The sequence below is a fragment of the Euprymna scolopes genome, chromosome 24 (assembly GCF_053919585.1).
Source record: "Euprymna scolopes isolate OS-2025 chromosome 24, ASM5391958v1, whole genome shotgun sequence".
In the NCBI taxonomy this organism is placed as follows: Eukaryota; Metazoa; Mollusca; class Cephalopoda; order Sepiida; family Sepiolidae; genus Euprymna; species Euprymna scolopes.
Genome location: NC_136505.1, coordinates 80,639,044 through 80,659,205, shown reverse-complemented (window position 1 = coordinate 80,659,205; position 20,162 = coordinate 80,639,044). Strand labels below are relative to the sequence as shown.

At 30.9% G+C, this 20,162-nt stretch overlaps 1 protein-coding gene across 3 annotated transcripts in view; it reads left to right on the top strand.

The window, feature by feature from the left end:
- LOC145246794 (telomerase protein component 1-like) overlaps nucleotides 1-20,162 on the top strand; it is a 715,591-nt gene that overhangs the window by 422,557 nt on the left and 272,872 nt on the right. For all 3 annotated transcript variants that reach the window (XM_080108593.1, XM_080108592.1, XM_080108594.1), the window contains 4 exons: nucleotides 2,146-2,270; nucleotides 9,962-10,111; nucleotides 12,211-12,316; nucleotides 16,910-17,029. In XM_080108593.1, the coding sequence (XP_079964719.1) occupies nucleotides 2,146-2,270; nucleotides 9,962-10,111; nucleotides 12,211-12,316; nucleotides 16,910-17,029 (501 nt within the window). The remainder of the gene's footprint in view (nucleotides 1-2,145; nucleotides 2,271-9,961; nucleotides 10,112-12,210; nucleotides 12,317-16,909; nucleotides 17,030-20,162) is intronic.

Below are 20,162 nucleotides of genomic sequence, written 5' to 3'. Positions count from 1 at the left end.
TTATTGCAGATCTCTTACAATGCTAAAAAATCAGGCGATTAAAAACAAAGGAGAGTTGCTAGACTTGCAGAAGGATTGTCCATCAAAAATTTAGCCATGGAGCTGGAATGGGATCCAAAAACCTTGACTGTATTCTTGAACAACCTGGATACCAAATCCCGAAAAATAAGGACATCAGGAGAAACATTCATAGGGAAGTCAACCGAAAGACAAACAGCGCTAGTGCTTTGTTTTTGCAAAAGCTGGAATCGCTCCAAGATCCAGGCATGCCCGATACAATGAATGTAGAATGAGATTGCAAGGAACATCACACCTCTTCTTCCAATGCCTCCATTGAGCAAACAACATAAGGAAAAACGAATGGCTTTGACACAGAATTACATGAAAATGGATTTCCAACAGGTCCTATTTAGGGATGAGGCCCATGCTACTCTTGACGGTCTGGATAAATAGACCAAAGTTTGAAACTCGAACAGAACTCTGACCCGTTACAGAGTTCATCGCCAACAAGGAGGTGGAGGCATCATGTTTTGGCCGAGAATCATTGGGAATAAGTTGGTTGGATCATTCCGAGCGCCAGAGGGTGTAAAGCTTACCAGCAATGCGTACATGGCCTTTTTGGATAATCATTTGTCGACATGACTAGATGATCTACCATTGTCATGTCGCTTTCAGATGATTTTTATACATGACAATGCACCATCCCATTCTGATTGGGGTGACTGCATCCTTCCTTGAATCTATGGAATTTGTTGGGGAAACTCCCATGACCTGACCATCGTGTTCTCCAGACTTTAATCTCATTGAATATCTCTGGTCAATATTAAAAAGAAGAGTTTATGAGGGAGGAGAGTAATTTACTTCAAAGGATACCTTGTGGAGGAACATAGTTGATGTTGCCAGAGCCATAACTCCTTTTAAAATCAAAGAATTGACTTCCTCAGGAGGACAAAAGGTTGTTTTAAGTTATTAAAAAAAAATGATGTATATGTTGAAAAATAATTTATATGAGGCCCATACCTAGGATATATTTTTGTTTATTATTCTTTGACAGAAAAATATAATAAAAAGTAAAGTTTGCAAGAAAAGACATTGTATTTTTGCCCTAATACAACATTTTAAGAGACCTGCAATAAAGCGATGGACAGTGGAAATTCTTTGATAAAGAATAAAATGTCATAACTTTGTGAATATACATGAATTTGAATAAAATATTTGGAAATAACTAACCTTAAAGGAGTCGTTTGATGATATAATTTTCATTTTGTTGTGACGTATATTTAGTGAAATATTGATATTTTACTAAACTACAATAAAGCGATTGACAGTATATTTTGTAAACAAAAATTGTTAGAATATAACAACTAAGGGGTGGCGTCACTCAAATTGGGCTTCACCACGAGATGTAATTTAAGAACATACCAAGGATCTCTTGAGAAAAAAATATTAAAGTTCAGAAGAAAATAACTCCTGTGTGGTTTATCATTACTGAGTGTGATACACATAAAAACCATTACTATAGAACAATATTCTCAAGAAATGTCATACTAAAAACTATATTCATGGTTAAAAAGACACCACCATACTATCCACAATCCAATGAGATTGCAGAGAGAATGGTGCAAACTGTGAAATAGGGTCTCTCCATTTGATGGAAACATAAGTCAACCAACCGACATTACTCTTAATAATTATTTCATATCTAGGAAGAAAGTAAAATCAGATAAATAAATCAAAAGATAATTCAAATCTCCTATGATAATGTAACTTTTAACAAAATAAAATATAGAATTAAGATAAAGAATCAAATCAAGAAAAAGCAAAAGAGAAAAAGAAAAAATATGTAACATAATAGGAAAAATGGGTAAACACACAATGCAATGTAGACTAATTTAGAAGCAGAATGGAACCCAAAGATGGAGAAATGGAGGAAGAGCCATAAAATGAAGAAGAGATATATGAATTGGACTGTGAAACAGCAGGAAATGATCTTGAATTGCATGAGAATAACAAAGAAAATGAATTTTCACACATAAAAAAGACTAATAGAAAAGCAGTAGAGTTTTCTGAAATGAGAATTATGTTATAAATGGATTGTTATTTTATTGTTATTTTCATGTGTCTATTCTGTTGTGTTTAATGTAGGAACTTCAGAGATTTATTGGTCATTCAAATGCAATTTCTGATGTCTGCTTTGTGGGAGCAACTTATTTGTGTAGTGCCTCTTTGGATAAAACACTCTGCTTCTGGGATGTACAAAATGGTCATAGGTAAGTTTAATCGTTATCTAATGAGCGTCATTACAGCAGCTACTGATATATATATATATATATATATATATATATATATATATATATATATATATATATATATATATATATACCAAAGAAACAAAAAAAACGGGCAGGTGGAATTATTAAAATTTCCTTAAGGCCTTATCGTCTGACCCTCTAAGAGGAAACGTCAGAATGATAAATTAAAAACTAAGAATCATTCTTAGTTTTTAATTTATCATTCTGACGTTTCCTCTTAGAGGGTCAGACGATAAGGCCTTAAGGAAATTTTAATAATTTCACCTGCCCGTTTTTTTTTTTTTTTTTTTTTTTTGGTATTTAAATTAAATTATGTTTCCTCTGAAATTTCTCCTTCCATTTTGCTGTACCAAAAATTTACTTATAGAGAGAGAGAGAGAGAGAGAGAGAGAGAGAGAGAGAGAAAGAGGGATTAATGTGTGTATTTAAGCAGCATTCTTTCATTTAAGCAAACATTATTAAAAATAATAGAACATTTAAAATATTTTTACTACTTCCGTCTATCTAATCAAATAGATGCTTTCACTTTGAGAGCATATAATTGGCAGTCTTTTAAATTCCCCTTATTTTTGGATGCTCTAAATTTTTATCTTGATCTTTCTTGTTATCATAAAACCTACATAAAATCTGTTCCTTATTTCATTCTAAACACTTTTCTTTTTTAGAGGATTTTAAAATATTTCATTTGCAGAAAGTTATGCAAAAGTTTTTGTTTTGAAATATCAAGATGTTTTATGTTTTAGACATACAATGATATTGCATACGTGGCAGTAAGAAGAGAAATATATATGAAGAGAGAGAAATAGTAAGAAACGTATATACCAATACAGAGTGAAAAAACTAAAACTTTGTGTTTGTCACATTATTTGAGGACATATTTTAATACTAATAAACCAAATAGGGGATAGAAACGTTTTATAAGTACTCTGGTGGCCTCCTTGTGGAGATTAGCGATCTTTTTAAACCAACACATTTCAGGTGAAAACATTATTACCTGCTTATGTGTCAAAAGCCAGATAAGTTACTTTTTTACATACATGAATAAGTTTTTGTGTTTTAACTTATTTTAAAATGTGTTTTCTTCCAAATAAAAGTAGTGTACAACAAATTACTCTAATCAAAGGCAAGATAATTTTTTTTCGTTTTTTTTTTTACTTGAGGCGCACCACTTATCAAGGTCCCAAGGCCACGAGGATAAGGGTTAATGAATGTAAGGTGGTAGTGAAATAATCGTTAATGATGGAAATTGGGTGGAATTTGATTATTTATGAGGATGACTTAACAGGAATTTGTTTACATTAGATTTGAAGACTACCATATTGTATTTAGCCGGGAAGCATGCCAGCAGAACTGTGTTCCAAAGACTGGCAGTTCTGAGAAAGGAGCTTTGTTCATGAAATCTGCGTTTACATTTAAACACAGATAGAGAGTGGGGAAATCATATATAGTGGTTTTAGCTAATCAAGTGTTTTTTGTGAAAGTTTGGTAAGGGGGACCATAGATTGGAGTTCAGATGAGCACTTAGCATTAAAGCGATAGACCAGAGACAGGCTCACGATATCTCTTCTATGGGAAAGAGGTTGCAGGAAATAAAAAAGGGCATCACCTACTAGGTTTCGAAGCTTGTTATGATTTAATTTGTTGTTAAGAGTTATCCCCCTTGGGATTGACATTCATAATAAAAGCGCCCTCTGTTTCATTTTCCCGCTCGATCCTTTCAAGAGCGTACGTGTATTTTACAGTTAATAAAACCTTTCTAAAAGGCAATTCTTTACTTACTAATACTATTCACTTCAATTTTATTAATTTGCGGATGACATCACGCTCTATAAAACAAATGGACATATATCTAAGGAAATGGCAGAAACTAAAAGACCTCCAATTAGTAGTGGAATGGAGACAAAAATGGAGAGTCACATTCACTGAAAAGAAAAAAAAAAAAAAAAAAATAATGGATCGAATCTTACGTCCCGACAGATTCGAGGTGGAACCTACATGCCCTAATTCCGAAAAATCCTATAGGCATTGGAAATTAACCCTCCAGAATTATATCCGCTCACATAATAACGGATTAATCGAAAACACTTCAGATAATTTCTTTGCCTTGATCAATTGTATTTCAGCCTCTGTTTTCGATTTAATAAGCGATAAAACCGACTACGATAGTGCATTAAGAATATTGGACGCCGCTTATTTAAAACCTGAAAATATTGTTTATAATAGATATCGATTGATGACGACGAAGCAACAAACAACACAAAATATAGATGCCTTCATACTACAATTGGAAATGCTTGCCAAAACATGTAACTTCGAAGCGGTTTCTGCTGAAGAAAACAAAAATCAATACATTCGGGAAGCTTTCATCGGTGGAATTTCTTCTTCGTCCATCCGACAACGACTGTTAGAAAAACCCATCCTGACTTTACAAGACACATATGCCACGGCCAGATCTCTTGAACAAGCAGAAAAGCATTCGATAAGCTACGCAAATAACTTTACTGTAGCAGCTACAAATAACCCTTCGGGCTACAATCGTATAGCTGTGACTAAAGAAAATATGCATCCAAAAGGGGTTTGTTTTTTCTGTGGAAAATCACGTCATCCTCGATATTTATGTCCTGCACGAAACGCCGAATGTAAAAAATGCAAAAAAAATGGTCATTGGGCTAAAGTGTGTAAATCTTCTATTTCTAACACTCATACTGCTGTTCTTTATGACGACTCTGACTACCCCTCACCTTCTCTATCCTGACTAGGAACTAACTCCAAAGATGTCACATTCACTCAATGCCAAATTAACGGGCACTTCGTGAACGCTATGGTGGACTCCGGCAGTGTAAAAACATTCATTAATGAAAATACTGCTAAAAAACTTAAACTCTTCACAATACCTAAAAACAAAACTATAGCTCTGGCTGCTTCCGATCAACATGCTAAAATAACTGGCGAAGCTGTCGTGGATTTAATACTGAAAGATAAAACCCATTCTGGAATAACAATTGAAATCATTGAAAACCTTTTCATTGATTTAATAATCGGAAAAGATATTTTAAAAAAATATAAAAAGTAACATTTAAATTCGACGGTCCTAGAGACAAACTTATAATTGGAGCTATAAACACGAATAATTTTTTTCCTACCATAAACGTTCCACCCCCTCCTCTCTTTTCTAATCTTTCTCCTCATACTACTCCTATTGCGACAAAATCCCGACGTTACACTTTTGCCGCCAACAAATTCATAAAAGAAGAGACTGCTAGAATGTTGAAAGAAGGCATAATTGAACCTTCGATATCTCCGTGGCGAGCGCAGGTTCTTGTAACTTCGAACGAGAATCATAAGAAAAGAATGGTAGTCGACTACAGCGATACCATTAATAGATTCACGGAACTAGACGCTTACCCAATGCCTAATATCAATAAGATGGTAGACGACATCGCTCAATATAACATCTTCTCTACTCTCGACCTAAAATCTGCTTATCACCAAATACCTATAAATCATGCTGATCGTAAATTCACTGCGTTTGAAGTAAGTGGCAAACTTTTTCAATTTACTCGTCTTCCTTTTGGCGTCACCAATGGAGTAAGTGCTTTCCAGAGGAGCATAGACTATATTATAGAAAAAGAAAATCTAACCGATACCTTTGCGTACGTTGATAACGTAACTATATGTGGAAAAAATCAAGAAGAACACGATTACAATCTTCAAAAATTCTACAAAATTGCTAAACAATATAACATCACTTTAAATGAAAATAAAAGCATAATTTCTTCTAGTTCTATTACTCTACTCGGCTACACCATAGAAAATAATCAAATAGCTCCCGATTATCAAAGACTAAAACCATTACTCGAAATGCCACCTCCGCTGAATCTTAAATCTCAAAAAAGAATAGTTGGAATGTTTTCCTATTACTGCAAATTCATTAAAAAATTTTCTGATAAAATTTTATTACTAAATCAAAACAAAGAATTTCCACTACCTCCATCTGTATTAAAATCTTTTCAAACATTGAAAAATGATCTAAAAGACGCCACTTTAATAACGGTAGATCCAAATAAAGAATTTGAAGTAGAAACGGACGCTAGTAACTATTGCATTGCTGCAACACTAAATCAAGAAGGTCGTCCTATTGCATTTTTTTCAAGAACTCTCAATACTAACGAAATTAAGCACCATGCAGTAGAAAAAGAGGCAGCCGCTATTGTAGAAGCTCTCCGTAAGTGGCGACATTTTCTACTCGGCAGGCACTTTAAAGTCATCACAGATCAGAAGAGCATCAGCTTCATATTCGACAATAAAAGAAAATCAAAAATTAAGAATGACAAAATATGTCGTTGGCGTATAGAATTATCCCAATACAATTTCACTATAGTTTATCGACCTGGACCTGAAAATATTGCTGCTGACACATTCTCTCGCATCTCTGCTCTTACTTACAATCTACAAGATCTTCGTGATTTACATAAACAATTATGTCATCCTGGTGTTTCAAGACTAAGCCATTTTATAAGAACGAGGAACCTCCCTTTTACTTTGGATCAAATTAAGAATATTACTGACTCTTGCTCATCCTGTCAATTACTGAAACCCAAATTCGCCAATACCAATGGAGGGACTCTCATTCAAGCCATATTACCTTTTCAACGATTAAATCTTGATTTTAAAGGCCCTCTACCTACTTCTATACATGGCAACAAATATCTACTTACTCTAATTGATGAGTATTCCCGTTTTCCTTTCGCTTTTCCTTGCAGAGATATGACAAGCAAAACCATTATCCACTGTCTAAACAAACTCTTTTCAATTTTTGGTTTGCCTGACATGATACATACTGACCGTGCTTCTGATTTCTTAGCAAGAGAAATTAAAGATTTTTTACACAAAAAAGGAATTGCTACTTCTAAAACAAGTAGATACCATCCTGGACAGATTGAAAAACTCAACGGTACCTTATGGAAGGCCATTCAAACAACATTACATTCTAATCAAATGAAACTACCTTATTGGGAAGACATACTACCGGACGCACTTCATTCAATTAGATCATTACTTTGTACTGCCACTAATATGACTCCCCATGATAGACTCTTTAAATATAGTCGTAAATCTGCTTCCGGAATTTCAATTCCTTCTTGGGTTAAACCAGGCCCAATATATATTAGAAACCACACTAAAACAAGTAAACATGACCCTCCTGTAACGCCTGCCACCCTAATAGATGTCAACCTCCACTACGCTTATGTTCAACTACCTTCTGGTACTGAAACCACTGTCAACGTTCGAGACTTAGCTCCAAACTCATCAAATGAAGAAAACTCTAATAATAATCCTACTACTTCAGAGACTTTATTTGAACCTTCTACTAATGAAAACATTGGTCATGAGGAAGACAAAAATCAATCGTCTGATCTTGAAGAAAATCAGATTTCACTAAAAAATAATACTGAAAATCAGCATTCCTGCCAATCTGTGCGGAGGTCGTCCCGAGTTCGACAATTCCCTAGTAAATATAAGGATTTTGTGACTAAATACTGAAAAAACTGCAGTTTGGGTTCATATGTTATTTGTAAATAAAATGATTCTTATGTGATTGTAAAAAAAAAAAAAAAAAAAAAAAAAAATTTGTCTATAATTAATTACCCCTTACTTGAATACTTTAGGACAGGGAAAATGTTATGATTTAATTTGTTGTTAAGAGTTATCCCCCTTGGGATTGACATTCATAATAAAAGCGCCCTCTGTTTCATTTTCCCGCTCGATCCTTTCAAGAGCGTACGTGTATTTTACAGTTAATAAAACCTTTCTAAAAGGCAATTCTTTACTTACTAATACTATTCACTTCAAAGCTGGTTTTGAACTCTATCAAGGCAAGATAGAATATGCCAAGCAGCTCCTACAGTACTCCATTGTAGGGTGCACCTGGCTCTTATACAGATGGAGGATCGCATCGGGAATGAGATACTTACTGGAGCGATAGAGTGATCCAACCATCTTTCCAGTGACCTTGGCAACCGATTTGATGTATGTGTTCCATTGCAGATTAGGAGTGAAAGTCAATCCCAGAAGCTTGTCAAAACACAGGGCTTCCCTAAGATTGAAGCCATTCATTTCAATTGGGTTGTGGCGGGATCAGAGCGCTTATGATGAAAGGAGAGAAGCTTAGTTTTTAATGCATTAAAATTAACTAAACACCTAAATATTTTAATTTATGTACATTTCATATTTATTATTATAGAGCCAATACTCTATTGATTATTATATTGTACCTAATATATTAGTAGTGATTGCAAATGTAACAAAAAAATAACTTGGGTTCTATCAGCTAGAATCGAAATCAAAGCACATAGCTCTCCACCCTTATCCATTATCATCTGAGCTAAGACTATACGCACGCAAAAACTTTAAAAAATGATGCTTTTAAAGATATAAATGTATATTTGCGCATGTGTTGAAAAGCAGTTTAAGTGAACTTCATCCTACAATTCTATTTTTTTTTTTCAATTTTGACCCCTTAGCAGCTACTTTTACTACATAAAAACCAAATCGAATTTGTTCCACAGGTTCAAATATCCAATATTTCAAGTTTCAAGTCGGTAGACCAAAAATTAACAGAGGAGTTTGGTAGAAATCGTTCCTCAGATAGACAGACAAGGGCACTTATATATATGTACATATCTATGCTCCTATAAATTTGATTCTTTTTTTGTATTCATATTCATAAACCATTTTCCTATTTATTTAAAAAGAAAATACAACTTTGTTATATATGGGTTGTGGAATTGCATTCATCAGCAAAAGATCTAGCAAATTTACATATTCTTTTAAACATTCACTTTAATTAATTCCCTATTATTTTTTTTTCGGTTTTCTTATAGGATGATTATCTTTCATTAATTATTACGTGTAATTATATTGATTTAGATATTCTACATGATTTATACTTGCGTAATATTAGCATAAAAATATACAGTAAACACAAACCGCTTTCTATATATAAATTTATGTATGCATATATATTTGTTTAAAAAATTTTGCCTTCCAATCTCCTCTGTCAAGTTTTGGTCTACAGACATGAAACTTAAAATGAAGGGTATTCGAACCCATGCAAAACTTTTTATATTTGGGTTAAAATCTGTGCAAAAGTTTGAAAATTAAAAGAAAAATGAAATTTACCAGATGAAGGTTGAACGATGGCATTACGAATATGCATGCGTAACGTAATAACTATTGGTTCATGTTTTAATTTACAGCCTTGCAGCAAGTATGTCTTTATAGCTCAGTCATTAATGTCAAAGGAAAAAGTAAATCGTAAGCTAAACGTTTTGGTTTCAATTCTCGGTGGTGCCACATAAGTCATCTATTTTTTTAATTTAAAAATTTTTGCTATATATATTGTTGGTTCAATATAACATAATAATAAATGAGAAATCTGCATTAATCAAAATATCATATTCAAGCGTATTTTACGACCGGGCAATGCCGGGCAACCTGCTGGTATATAGCTCAAGAATGGCTCATTTGCTAAAGTCTAGCTAGAATAGAGGAATTGTTGTATGAGTGGATGATTAAAATAATTGTATTTCAACTATTCTTTTTTTCTTTAGCAGATCTTTTAACTAAATTTGCTATCTTTTAACCAGAATTTCAATTATGAATGGCCACACAAGAAAGGTGACATCTTGCTGTGTGAATCAACAGATGGATCTTATTGCTTCAGCTTCTTTGGATAGATCAGCACGGATTTGGAATCCACATAAAGGAGAGCAGATTTGTTGCTTCTCTCTGAAATGGTATTGAAACATTTTAAAACATGTTAATTTCTTATAAGTTTCTTCAATTTTACATAAGGTGACACCCCTAAATGCATTTTATTAATAAAACTTGCAATCCTTTTACCAACCATATTTGGGATATCTCCAAGATCAGTGCTTGGAAAAATCAAGCAAATCGAAGTGAATGGAAGCATGGCACGAAAAATGCAACCATATATTTATTTTTAAAAATTACTTTAGTTTTAACGCTTCTTGTGATATCACGAAACAAACAAACAAACAAACAAAAACACTTATTCGCATAATAATAATAATAATAATAATAATAATAATAATAATAATAATAATAATAATAATATAAAAATGATCATTATTATTAAATTATTATATTAAATTATTTCAGTTTTAAACCACACTTCTTGTGTTATCATGAAACAAAAAAATTACTTCTTTTTTTTTTTTCATTTCTTAAATAAAGGAAATAATTTACAAGTAGAGAGCAAGCTCCTTCACGTCCACCATTTTCTTTTATTAACATTTCTTGTGTTGTCACAATACAATAGTTTAAACATTTATATAAAAAAAAATTTTTTAATGGATAACTGGAAGCGATGTAGCAAAGCATCTCACAAGTATGGTTTAAAAGTGAAATAATTTAATAAATTATTTTTGTCTAATAATTTAATAATAATAATAAGTATTTTATATTATTATTATTATAAAAGTGATAACACAATGAGTGTAAAAATATTTAATATATTATTTCAAAAGGACCTTATAGAAATGTAAAAATTGAACATTTTCTTTGTTTTATTATTTGATAATACAAGAAGTGTTTTTTGTTTTGTTTTGTAATAACACAAGAAGTGTTCAAACTAAAGTAATTCTTTTTAAATAAATATATGGTTGCGTTTTTCGTGTCAGGCTTCCGTTCTGTTTCATAATCAACCATATCCACTTCCAGTAGCTTAATTCTTCCGAGCACTGATCTTGGAGATAACCCATTTGGTACAAATAAACTTCAGTTTGTATCCGATCTGTTCATCACATTGCAGGGATAAATGTTCAACAATATTCGTTTTATCACCATGTACAAAATTACTAATTATTCTGATGCATTTATCCTTTGTCATTTCCCTGATTTGAGTTGTGATGGACCTCTTCACTTCAGGAATGATCTGGGGATTGTTTTAAATAAATATTAGCTTTGAGATAATCCAATCTGGGATGTGAAGGTTCGATGCATTCAGGATCACACCTATTGATAATCCGAACATTCATGATTAAGAGTTGGTGCATAAATTGTAGATTGAAGTGAATTTGGATTGATAAGAGGATTATGAATTTTATTAACGATTCCTTTGATTATTTCAAGTGTATTATTATAGATGCTCTGGTAGTGGTATAGTGCGAAATTGACAGGTGAATTTGGGATACTAAAACCTACACAATAAAAGGATGATCTCAAATCCACTGTCTATCTTTTCTTTTTTTTATGTACATTAACAGAATGGAATCAAATTGAAAGAACAAGTTTCGATTTTGAAATCATTAATTAAAATGACATTATCTTTCTTTTTTTTTTCAAAAGCTGTGTGAATTGTAGCAATTGAGACTAGACTTGGAAATACAGTTAAAGATACATGAAAACAATATACGATACAGAAAATGTACAAATTATTAAAGAAGGTGTGAATTTATGTGAACATAAGTTACTTACAAAATTTCACCACTGGTGATGCAATACTTATATATAGTTGCCCGAATTCTTAACCATTGTCTGAGAATCTACTGACTTGATCAAAAATATAACCTCACAAGCAAAGCTGTCAGGTAAAAACAAATATGCACTTTAAAAGTCATGCCAATCAGAGACAAACTTGTTTTTGAATTTTCCACAAGAGTACAGAATTTTACTCTAGTGGTACCCTCTTGTGTTAAACCCAAATATCTCCAAGGAAGATTACTCTGACCCAACACAATGATATAAGATGATTTAATAATCAACTGCTGTCTCATTAATTTGCATTTGTTTTTGTTTGATAAGGGACTAAGAATCATAAATTCTCAGTGTGATATATAAAATGTTTAACCAGTGGCTATCTTTAATTTGACAGGCCTGTCAATTGTATTTCTTTCCATCCTGAAAAGAATCAAATCGTTATTGGTTGCTGGGATTCAACACTTCAAATTTGGGATATTACGAGCCAATCGAAAATTGCTGTAAGTTTTGCAATCATTACTGTCTTTAATGTTATATATGTATATATATATATATTAGTAATGGGACAATTCCAAAATTTTTTCCGATTCTGATACAATTACTGATTCTAATCTAAAGTTCCGATTCCAATACAATTCCCGATTTCGATTCTTTAAAAATTTATCACATTTTAAATTAGAAATTTGTTTTTTTTTTGCAAATTTTGAAGTTATAACATAAGCCCTGCTAATTTTCGTGTATACTTTTTCTTAAATGTGTTCCTTGTAATTAATTGAAAATTGTAAGACAACAACATGTAAGACTACATGCTAGTTGAAAGTTTTCATAAACAGTTGAAAACAGTCGACGATTGAAAGGTAAAATGAGAAAACGATGTAAGAACAAAATATTTAATAACGCCGCCCATTGTTATGAACGAATTTTAAAGTAATAACGTTACTTTTTAGAAAACCATTTTAACATGAAGAAGGCGTGGGTTGTGTTAACTATTCAGTGCCTTCTCTCTATAAATGAAGTGAAATTTTTATTTTTATTATAAAAAAATTGGTGGGTTATTTAATTGCTTTGCCGTAAAAAAAAATCGAGATGCAAATAATAATAATAATTATAGATAAACACTCTTAGCTAAATACCTATTCCAAAATTAAATGTTATTTCTATAGGTGATTATGTCGTGCCTGGAAAACTCGTCCTTGGAAATCTCGTATCCGGAAAACTCATACCCGAAAAAATCGTCCATTTTTGCTAGCTAGGAAAACTGCTCCACTATTGAATAAATATCGATTGAAAACATATTTTATGACTGTCCTTGAAGGGTATATTATTTTTAAAGGCGACTACGCACCTCCATAATATATTTTTTTGATTATTTTTACTTGTTTACTCTTGTTAAAAAAAAAAACTCACAAAGTCTTGAGTCACAGAGTCGAAAAACGAAACCATATATTTATTTTAAAAAATACTTTAGTTTTAACACTTTTTTGTATTATGAAAAAAAAAAGAAAGAAAACACTCATGTATTATCAAAGAAAGTAAATATTTTAGTCAGAAGAATTGATTTAGTTTAAATTCTTCTAACAAACGAAATTGGTACCCCTGCACGTATTGATCCGTGCTGAAACAATAACGTTATTATTTAGAAAGCCATTCTTAACATGGGGACGGGAGGGTGTACCTATGCTGTACTTTCACCTAACAATTTAATAAAAACAAATATTGTAAAAGTTTAATCAAACTTGAAAATACTGTTTAAGAATAGCGCGGATCAATAAGTGCACTAGCACCACAAAATTTTTTCTGAACAGAAAAATATTTGGAAACGAAAGCATTTATTGTATAAAAATGGATCAATATATAATCGTAAAAACATTTATTTAAAAGTCTGCATAAGAAAATATATTTTTAATAAAACAATTTTGTAATGAAAGCAACATTGGATTTTTATAAAGTAAAATAGTTTGTTCTTTTTTTCGAACGAATAAATGATTTAAATGAAACATTTATTTTGAATAAAAGCGACTATGAATGGTTAACAACAAATTAATAATTTAAATGTTTTTTGACTGAGAAGCGCCGCCTGGCGACAGTTTAGTAAAACGCACTAAGAAAAGATGGCCGCCGTCCGCATACTGCAGAAGTGCCTTTTGTTGTTTCGTGAAGTGTTAAAACTAAATTAATTTTTCTAAATAAAATATTTGTTTCATTATTTGATAATACAAGAAGTGTTTTTTTTGTTTCGTAATAACATAAAGAATGTTAAAAACTAAAGTAATCTTTTTATATAAATATATGGTTTCAGTTTTTGTGTCTTCCGTTCAGTTTTGTTACATAATCAACTGTATCCACTTCCAGTAGCTTGATTTGTTTTCCGAGCAGTGATCTTGGACATTACCAAAAAATATATAAATTTATTTTCTTTTGTAGTAGGAGGAGGGGCTCATTTTAAAACTATATCTACCTCAGTATTTTCTTTAATTTTCTATTTTAGGGCGATTATCGAAACTCCTAAGACGTGATCCTCTCATGTCGGACATTTTTTGTTCAAAAGTTACACTCGACATGTTTTTTTTTGTTTTTTTAACTAAATAAACTCTTGAAAATAAGTTGAACCACTAAAAACTTACAAAGCTAGGTAGAAAACAAACACATAGAAGAAAAATCAATTTTATTTTTTAAAACAACAGTAAACAAGTAAAAATATAAAAAAAAGAATATTATGGGATGTGTATTCTCTTTTAAAAACAATATCTCTTTCAAAAACGGCCGTAAAATGTGTTTTTAATCGATATTTATTCAATAATGGACGAGTTTTCCTAGCTAGCAAAAGTAGACGAGTTTTTTCGGGTACAAGTTTACCTGATACGAGTTTTCCGGGGACGAGATTTCCTAAATTAAATTAAATTACGTGTGAAACCCTTAAAAAAACTTGACGGAAAGAAAAGCAATCAATTTAGTATTTAGAGTGGGAGATCAGTTTTCGAATGTAAATTTAAGGTAAAATCATCATTTCTGGGCCATTCTAATTTTTTACGGATGTTAACTAAATTGTTTCCCACTAACTTAAGTTCGATTGACAACGTCGTAAAACCACGCGTAATCGCTTTAAAAAATAGACCCCACCCCCAAACAAACGCACATCATTTATCTCAGAAAAAAAGAATATTTTGTTTTTGGTTAATTGCCCTAACACACTAGAATGTTTTGGAAAAAGACGCCCATTTTACGTTAAATTTATGTGTTAAACTGATTCGGCACCTTAAATTGCTAAATAAATCCAATTGTCCAATTTCTACTGTACACTCTTTAACCCTTATCCTTGAGTGGCCTCTTGGCCTTGATAATGTGTTGATACCTATGAAAAAAAAAAAGAAAAAGTCCAATGTGAACAAGTTCTAATTGAATCGTCCCCCTAAGTAATCCAAGTTACAAAATTCCCACTGTTTACTATGCTAAAATCACAATGACTAATGTATACCTATTAACCCTTATCCTCGAGTGGCCTCTGGGCCTTGATAAGTGGTGACACCCATGTAAAAAAAAAAAAAAAAATCATTTTGTATTTATTTTTTTATAATAATGAGTGTTTATAGGCCATGTTTTTATTTAATTTTTGACACGGTACATGTAAATACTGTATTCTCATGAAATTATCGTTGTTTTTCTTCCGTTTTCATTGTTCGCCATTCACAATTATAACTTTTTGTTGCGAAAAGAAAAAATCGTTTCGCCATTGTTTAGGTTATTGCATGTAGACAATCTGAAAATATAAATTTAACGTAAAATGACCACCGAGATATTGTTTTACTCCAATTAAAAAGAATATTAATATTCTAACGTCTGTTCTGGTGCTACACTTAACATATTCTCTCTCGTTCAATTAAGGAGAAATCTTTATAGACTAAGGCAATTTTTATTTTTGTTTCGATCTAGACAAAGTAAAGGTATTATAATGAAAACTTATTTGAAAAGACATCACTTCAAAAAATCAAAATTAAAAATTCAGCAAGAACTTTCTTCTCAACCTAATATATGTGTGCATGCACATTCATGTCAGCAGAAAAATCAACCCAAATGCTCCATTGTAAGAAAAAGAGCAGGTTATATTTGTAGTTACATATTATGCACTTGAAATTCCACAAAAAAGGTATTTGCATCTTTCAAATTCTACATCCAGACTACTAGGGACATGTTTTACTTGTCTGGCTGTTTAACGATGGCTTCATAGGTGTAGAATATTTGCTTGAATTTTTCTTGAATCATGCTGATGTAAATCTTTTATTTATTTATTTATTTATTTTTTTTTTGCATAATACTGATTTTGGTCTCGTATATTAAGAACTGAAAGGTACAGCCTCCTCCTAATGAGCAATTTTTTCCGATCCTACAAAAGCAGGTACAGTTATTGGGGTTGTTAGTGGTCCAAGCTTTGGAAGAAGGGTAACTGCAATAACTGATGTTAACTGTTAAATATTTTATGAAGGCTACTGAATGGTAGAAATTGCTTCTCTTGCAGAAAAAGGAAAATATATGTTAACGTTGAAGTCAATGTTAAAAGCAGAGGGTGGGGATGAACCACAAGATATTTCTTCCTTTATTGGCTTCATTTGAATTTCAGGGTGGATTGGAGTAGACTTTATCTTTATGGACAATTTCAGGGACAGCATTGTTATGATAATTCTAAAATTCTTCACGTCAGATAAAAGGAGGATGTCCAACCTAACATCTAGAATTTTCAGTCCAGCTGCTTTTTACCACAAATCTAAATATAATTTAATATATAAAAGAAACTTTGCTTAATGTTTTACTTCAGTTTCATGGTAAATACGATCATCAGAAGTGCATTGCTATTAAACACGTTTTTATACTCTTGAATGTTGTCATTATTTAGCAACATTATTTCTCATGGAATGTTGACAGACATATAATTAGTAATAGTTTATTTGACTCATTATTGCTTTGTTCTTGTTTGGTGTTTTTGCATTTTGTTCTATTTGTCTTTTGTTAATCTCAAGAACTAATTATATAAATTGATTTACAATTATAGACGTCTTGTTTCAAAATGAATGAAGCTAATCAATCTCTCTTTTTTTCAGGTAATGCGAGGCCTGCAGAGTTCAGCACAAGCGGTCACCTATTCACCTTCAGGCAAACATATTATAGCAACTTCATTGGAAGGAAATGCAAACATTTGGGCTGCAAACAAAGGCAGTATGGTAATTACACAACAAGCACATTTATAATATATATATATATATATATATATATATATATATATATATATATATATATATATATATATATGTATATATATATATAGGAAATTTATTACTGTGAGTCCAGAATGAGTTTACAAATTGTTTCAACTAGAGGAAAATCCTCAAAGAGAGGAAAAATCCAACTAGCATCATCAGAATTCATTTTTTGATTTTCCTCTAGTTGAAACAATTTGTAAACTCATTCTGGACTCACAGTAATAAATTTCCTATATACTGCTCTGACTACACATTGAGCACTTTAGTCCGGTTTTTTTTTTTCACCACTGGTAAATAAATATATATATATATATATATATATATATATATATATATATATATATATATATATATATATATATATATATATATATATTTCTCTCTGTTTCAACTTTTGTATTTTTTCACAGTCCAACATCATTCAAGCCCTTTTACTCTTGTTTTGTTCTTTCTCTCTCTCTTCTCAGTTTCTGTGCTTTTAAAAATTCTTTCAGTGCTATCTTTATTTTTGTCTTTCTATCTATATTCTCACATTTCTTCTCTCTTCGATTTCGAACGTTTTTGAATATCAAATTTGTCCATGTTGACAAAGTGATTCATTAGTCACTAATGAGTACTTACACCAACATTTTTAATGTGTGAGCATTTTTAGTCTCATTTTCTTTTTCTCTGTGTGTCTTTGAAGCATGTGCTCATACAACAGTTTCTTTTGCATTAATATTGGTCTCTGTTGGACTCTTTCAAGCCGCACCGGCAGTAGAGAGCAGGCAGGGTTGCATCATATGGTTCTCCTCTCAACATTCACGGATGATTGGATCAGTTTTGCAGCGTGAAAGGGGTGACGATTTTCCAATTTATTATTTTTTACCCATTTCATTGTGTACTTGTATGAAGAAATTTAAAAATACTAAAAATTAAAGTAAATTTAATTTTAACAAAACATCTGAAATAGAACAATTGGAGAAATGCAAAAGCCCCCCCCCCAATTGAAACATTACTGATCAGCAATAAACAGTAATTGATAAAGTAATCAAAAATCATTTTATAAATAATTAACCATTCAGTCATATTCAACATTACTCTCTGCTATTATATATAAGCAACTTTGTCAGTATGTGAGTTCTTTCCCTATGGATTCGAAAACAGTTGGTCCGATTTGTATGAAATTTCACACAAAGATACTTTATGTGCCTAGCATTGTTCTTAGATAGGTTTTGCAGTGGAATGTCTTCGATAAGTATCGATAATTGAAATAATCCATAGAAAGAAGGAATAGATGATTTAACCACAGTTAGCACCTTACACAGCCTAACATCACAAGTTCATTTGAGAAGTTTTATTACCAGATAAGCCACAAGGTCTGAGATATAAAATCAACAGTAGGTTCTTTGATATGACAGGGGTGCATTCGAAATTAATGTTGCTGTTTAGAGCACAATTAAACCGTGACTTTTTCATTTTACACTTATTTTAAAGGATAATTTTATAAAATCAAAAGAAGGTTCTCTAAGTGCAGTGTTGATTAATTGCAGGGAGGCATATGAAACTTCCTCTTGGTGCACCACGATGGGTCCCTAACTAGAGCAGAAAATAAATCGATTTGATGAAAAATAAGTGATTTCGCTGATTTCGATGAAAATAAAAATATGTAAGTGTGAAACCTTCTTTGATCATCAATCCCGGGCAACATCAGATCTCCCTGCTAGTAACGAATAACATGAATAAAAAGTGTGTGTTAAATTTTCTATTTACAATTTAAAACATTTTTTAAACAATTTACTACAGGTTTCCTTTGTTTTAATATTGATGTGAATGAAAAATTGATTAATCTGCATATACTAAAAATTGATTAATCTACATATACTAAAAATTGATTAATCTCCATATACTAAACATTGATTAATCTGCATATACTAAAAATTGATTAATCTCCATATACTAAAAATTGATTAATCTCCATATACTAAAAATTGATTAATCTCCATATACTAAAAATTGATTAATCTCCATATACTAAACATTGATTAATCTCCATATACTAAAAATTGATTAATCTACATATACTAAAAATTGATTAATCTCCATATACTAAAAATTGATTAATCTCCATATACTAAAAATTGATTAATCTACATATACTAAAAATTGATTAATCTACATATACTAAAAATTGATTAATCTACATATACTAAAAATTGATTAATCTGCATGTACTACAAATTGATTAATCTCCATATACTAAACATTGATTAATCTGCATATACAAAAAATTGATTAATCTGCATATACTAAAAATTGATTAATCTACATATACTAAAAATTTATTAATCTACATATACGCAAAATTGATTAATCTACATATACTTAAAATTGATTAATCTACATATACTAAAAATTGATTAATCTACATATACTAAAAATTTATTAATCTCCATATACTAAAAATTGATTAATCTACATATACTAAACATTGATTAATCTCCATATACAAAAATTGATTAATCTCCATATACTAAAAATTGATTAATCTACATATACTAAAAATTGATTAATCTACATATACTAAAAATTGATTAATCTACATATACTAAAAATTGATTAATCTGCATGTACTACAAATTGATTAATCTCCATATACTAAAAATTGATTAATCTGCATATACTAAAAATTGATTAATCTGCATATACTAAAAATTTATTAATCTGCATATACTAAACATTGATTAATCTCCATATACTAAAAATTGATTAATCTCCATATACTAAAAATTGATTAATCTCCATATACTAAAAATTGATTAATCTACATATACTAAAAATTGATTAATCTACATATACTAAAAATTGATTAATCTGCATGTACTACAAATTGATTAATCTCCATATACTAAACATTGATTAATCTGCATATACTAAAAATTGATTAATCTGCATATACTAAAAATTAATTAATCTACATATAGGCAAAATTGATTAATCTGCATATACTAAAAATTGATTAATCTGCATATACTAAAAATTGATTAATCTGCATTTACTAAAAATTTATTAATCTGCATATACTAAAAATTGATTAATCTCCATATACTAAAAA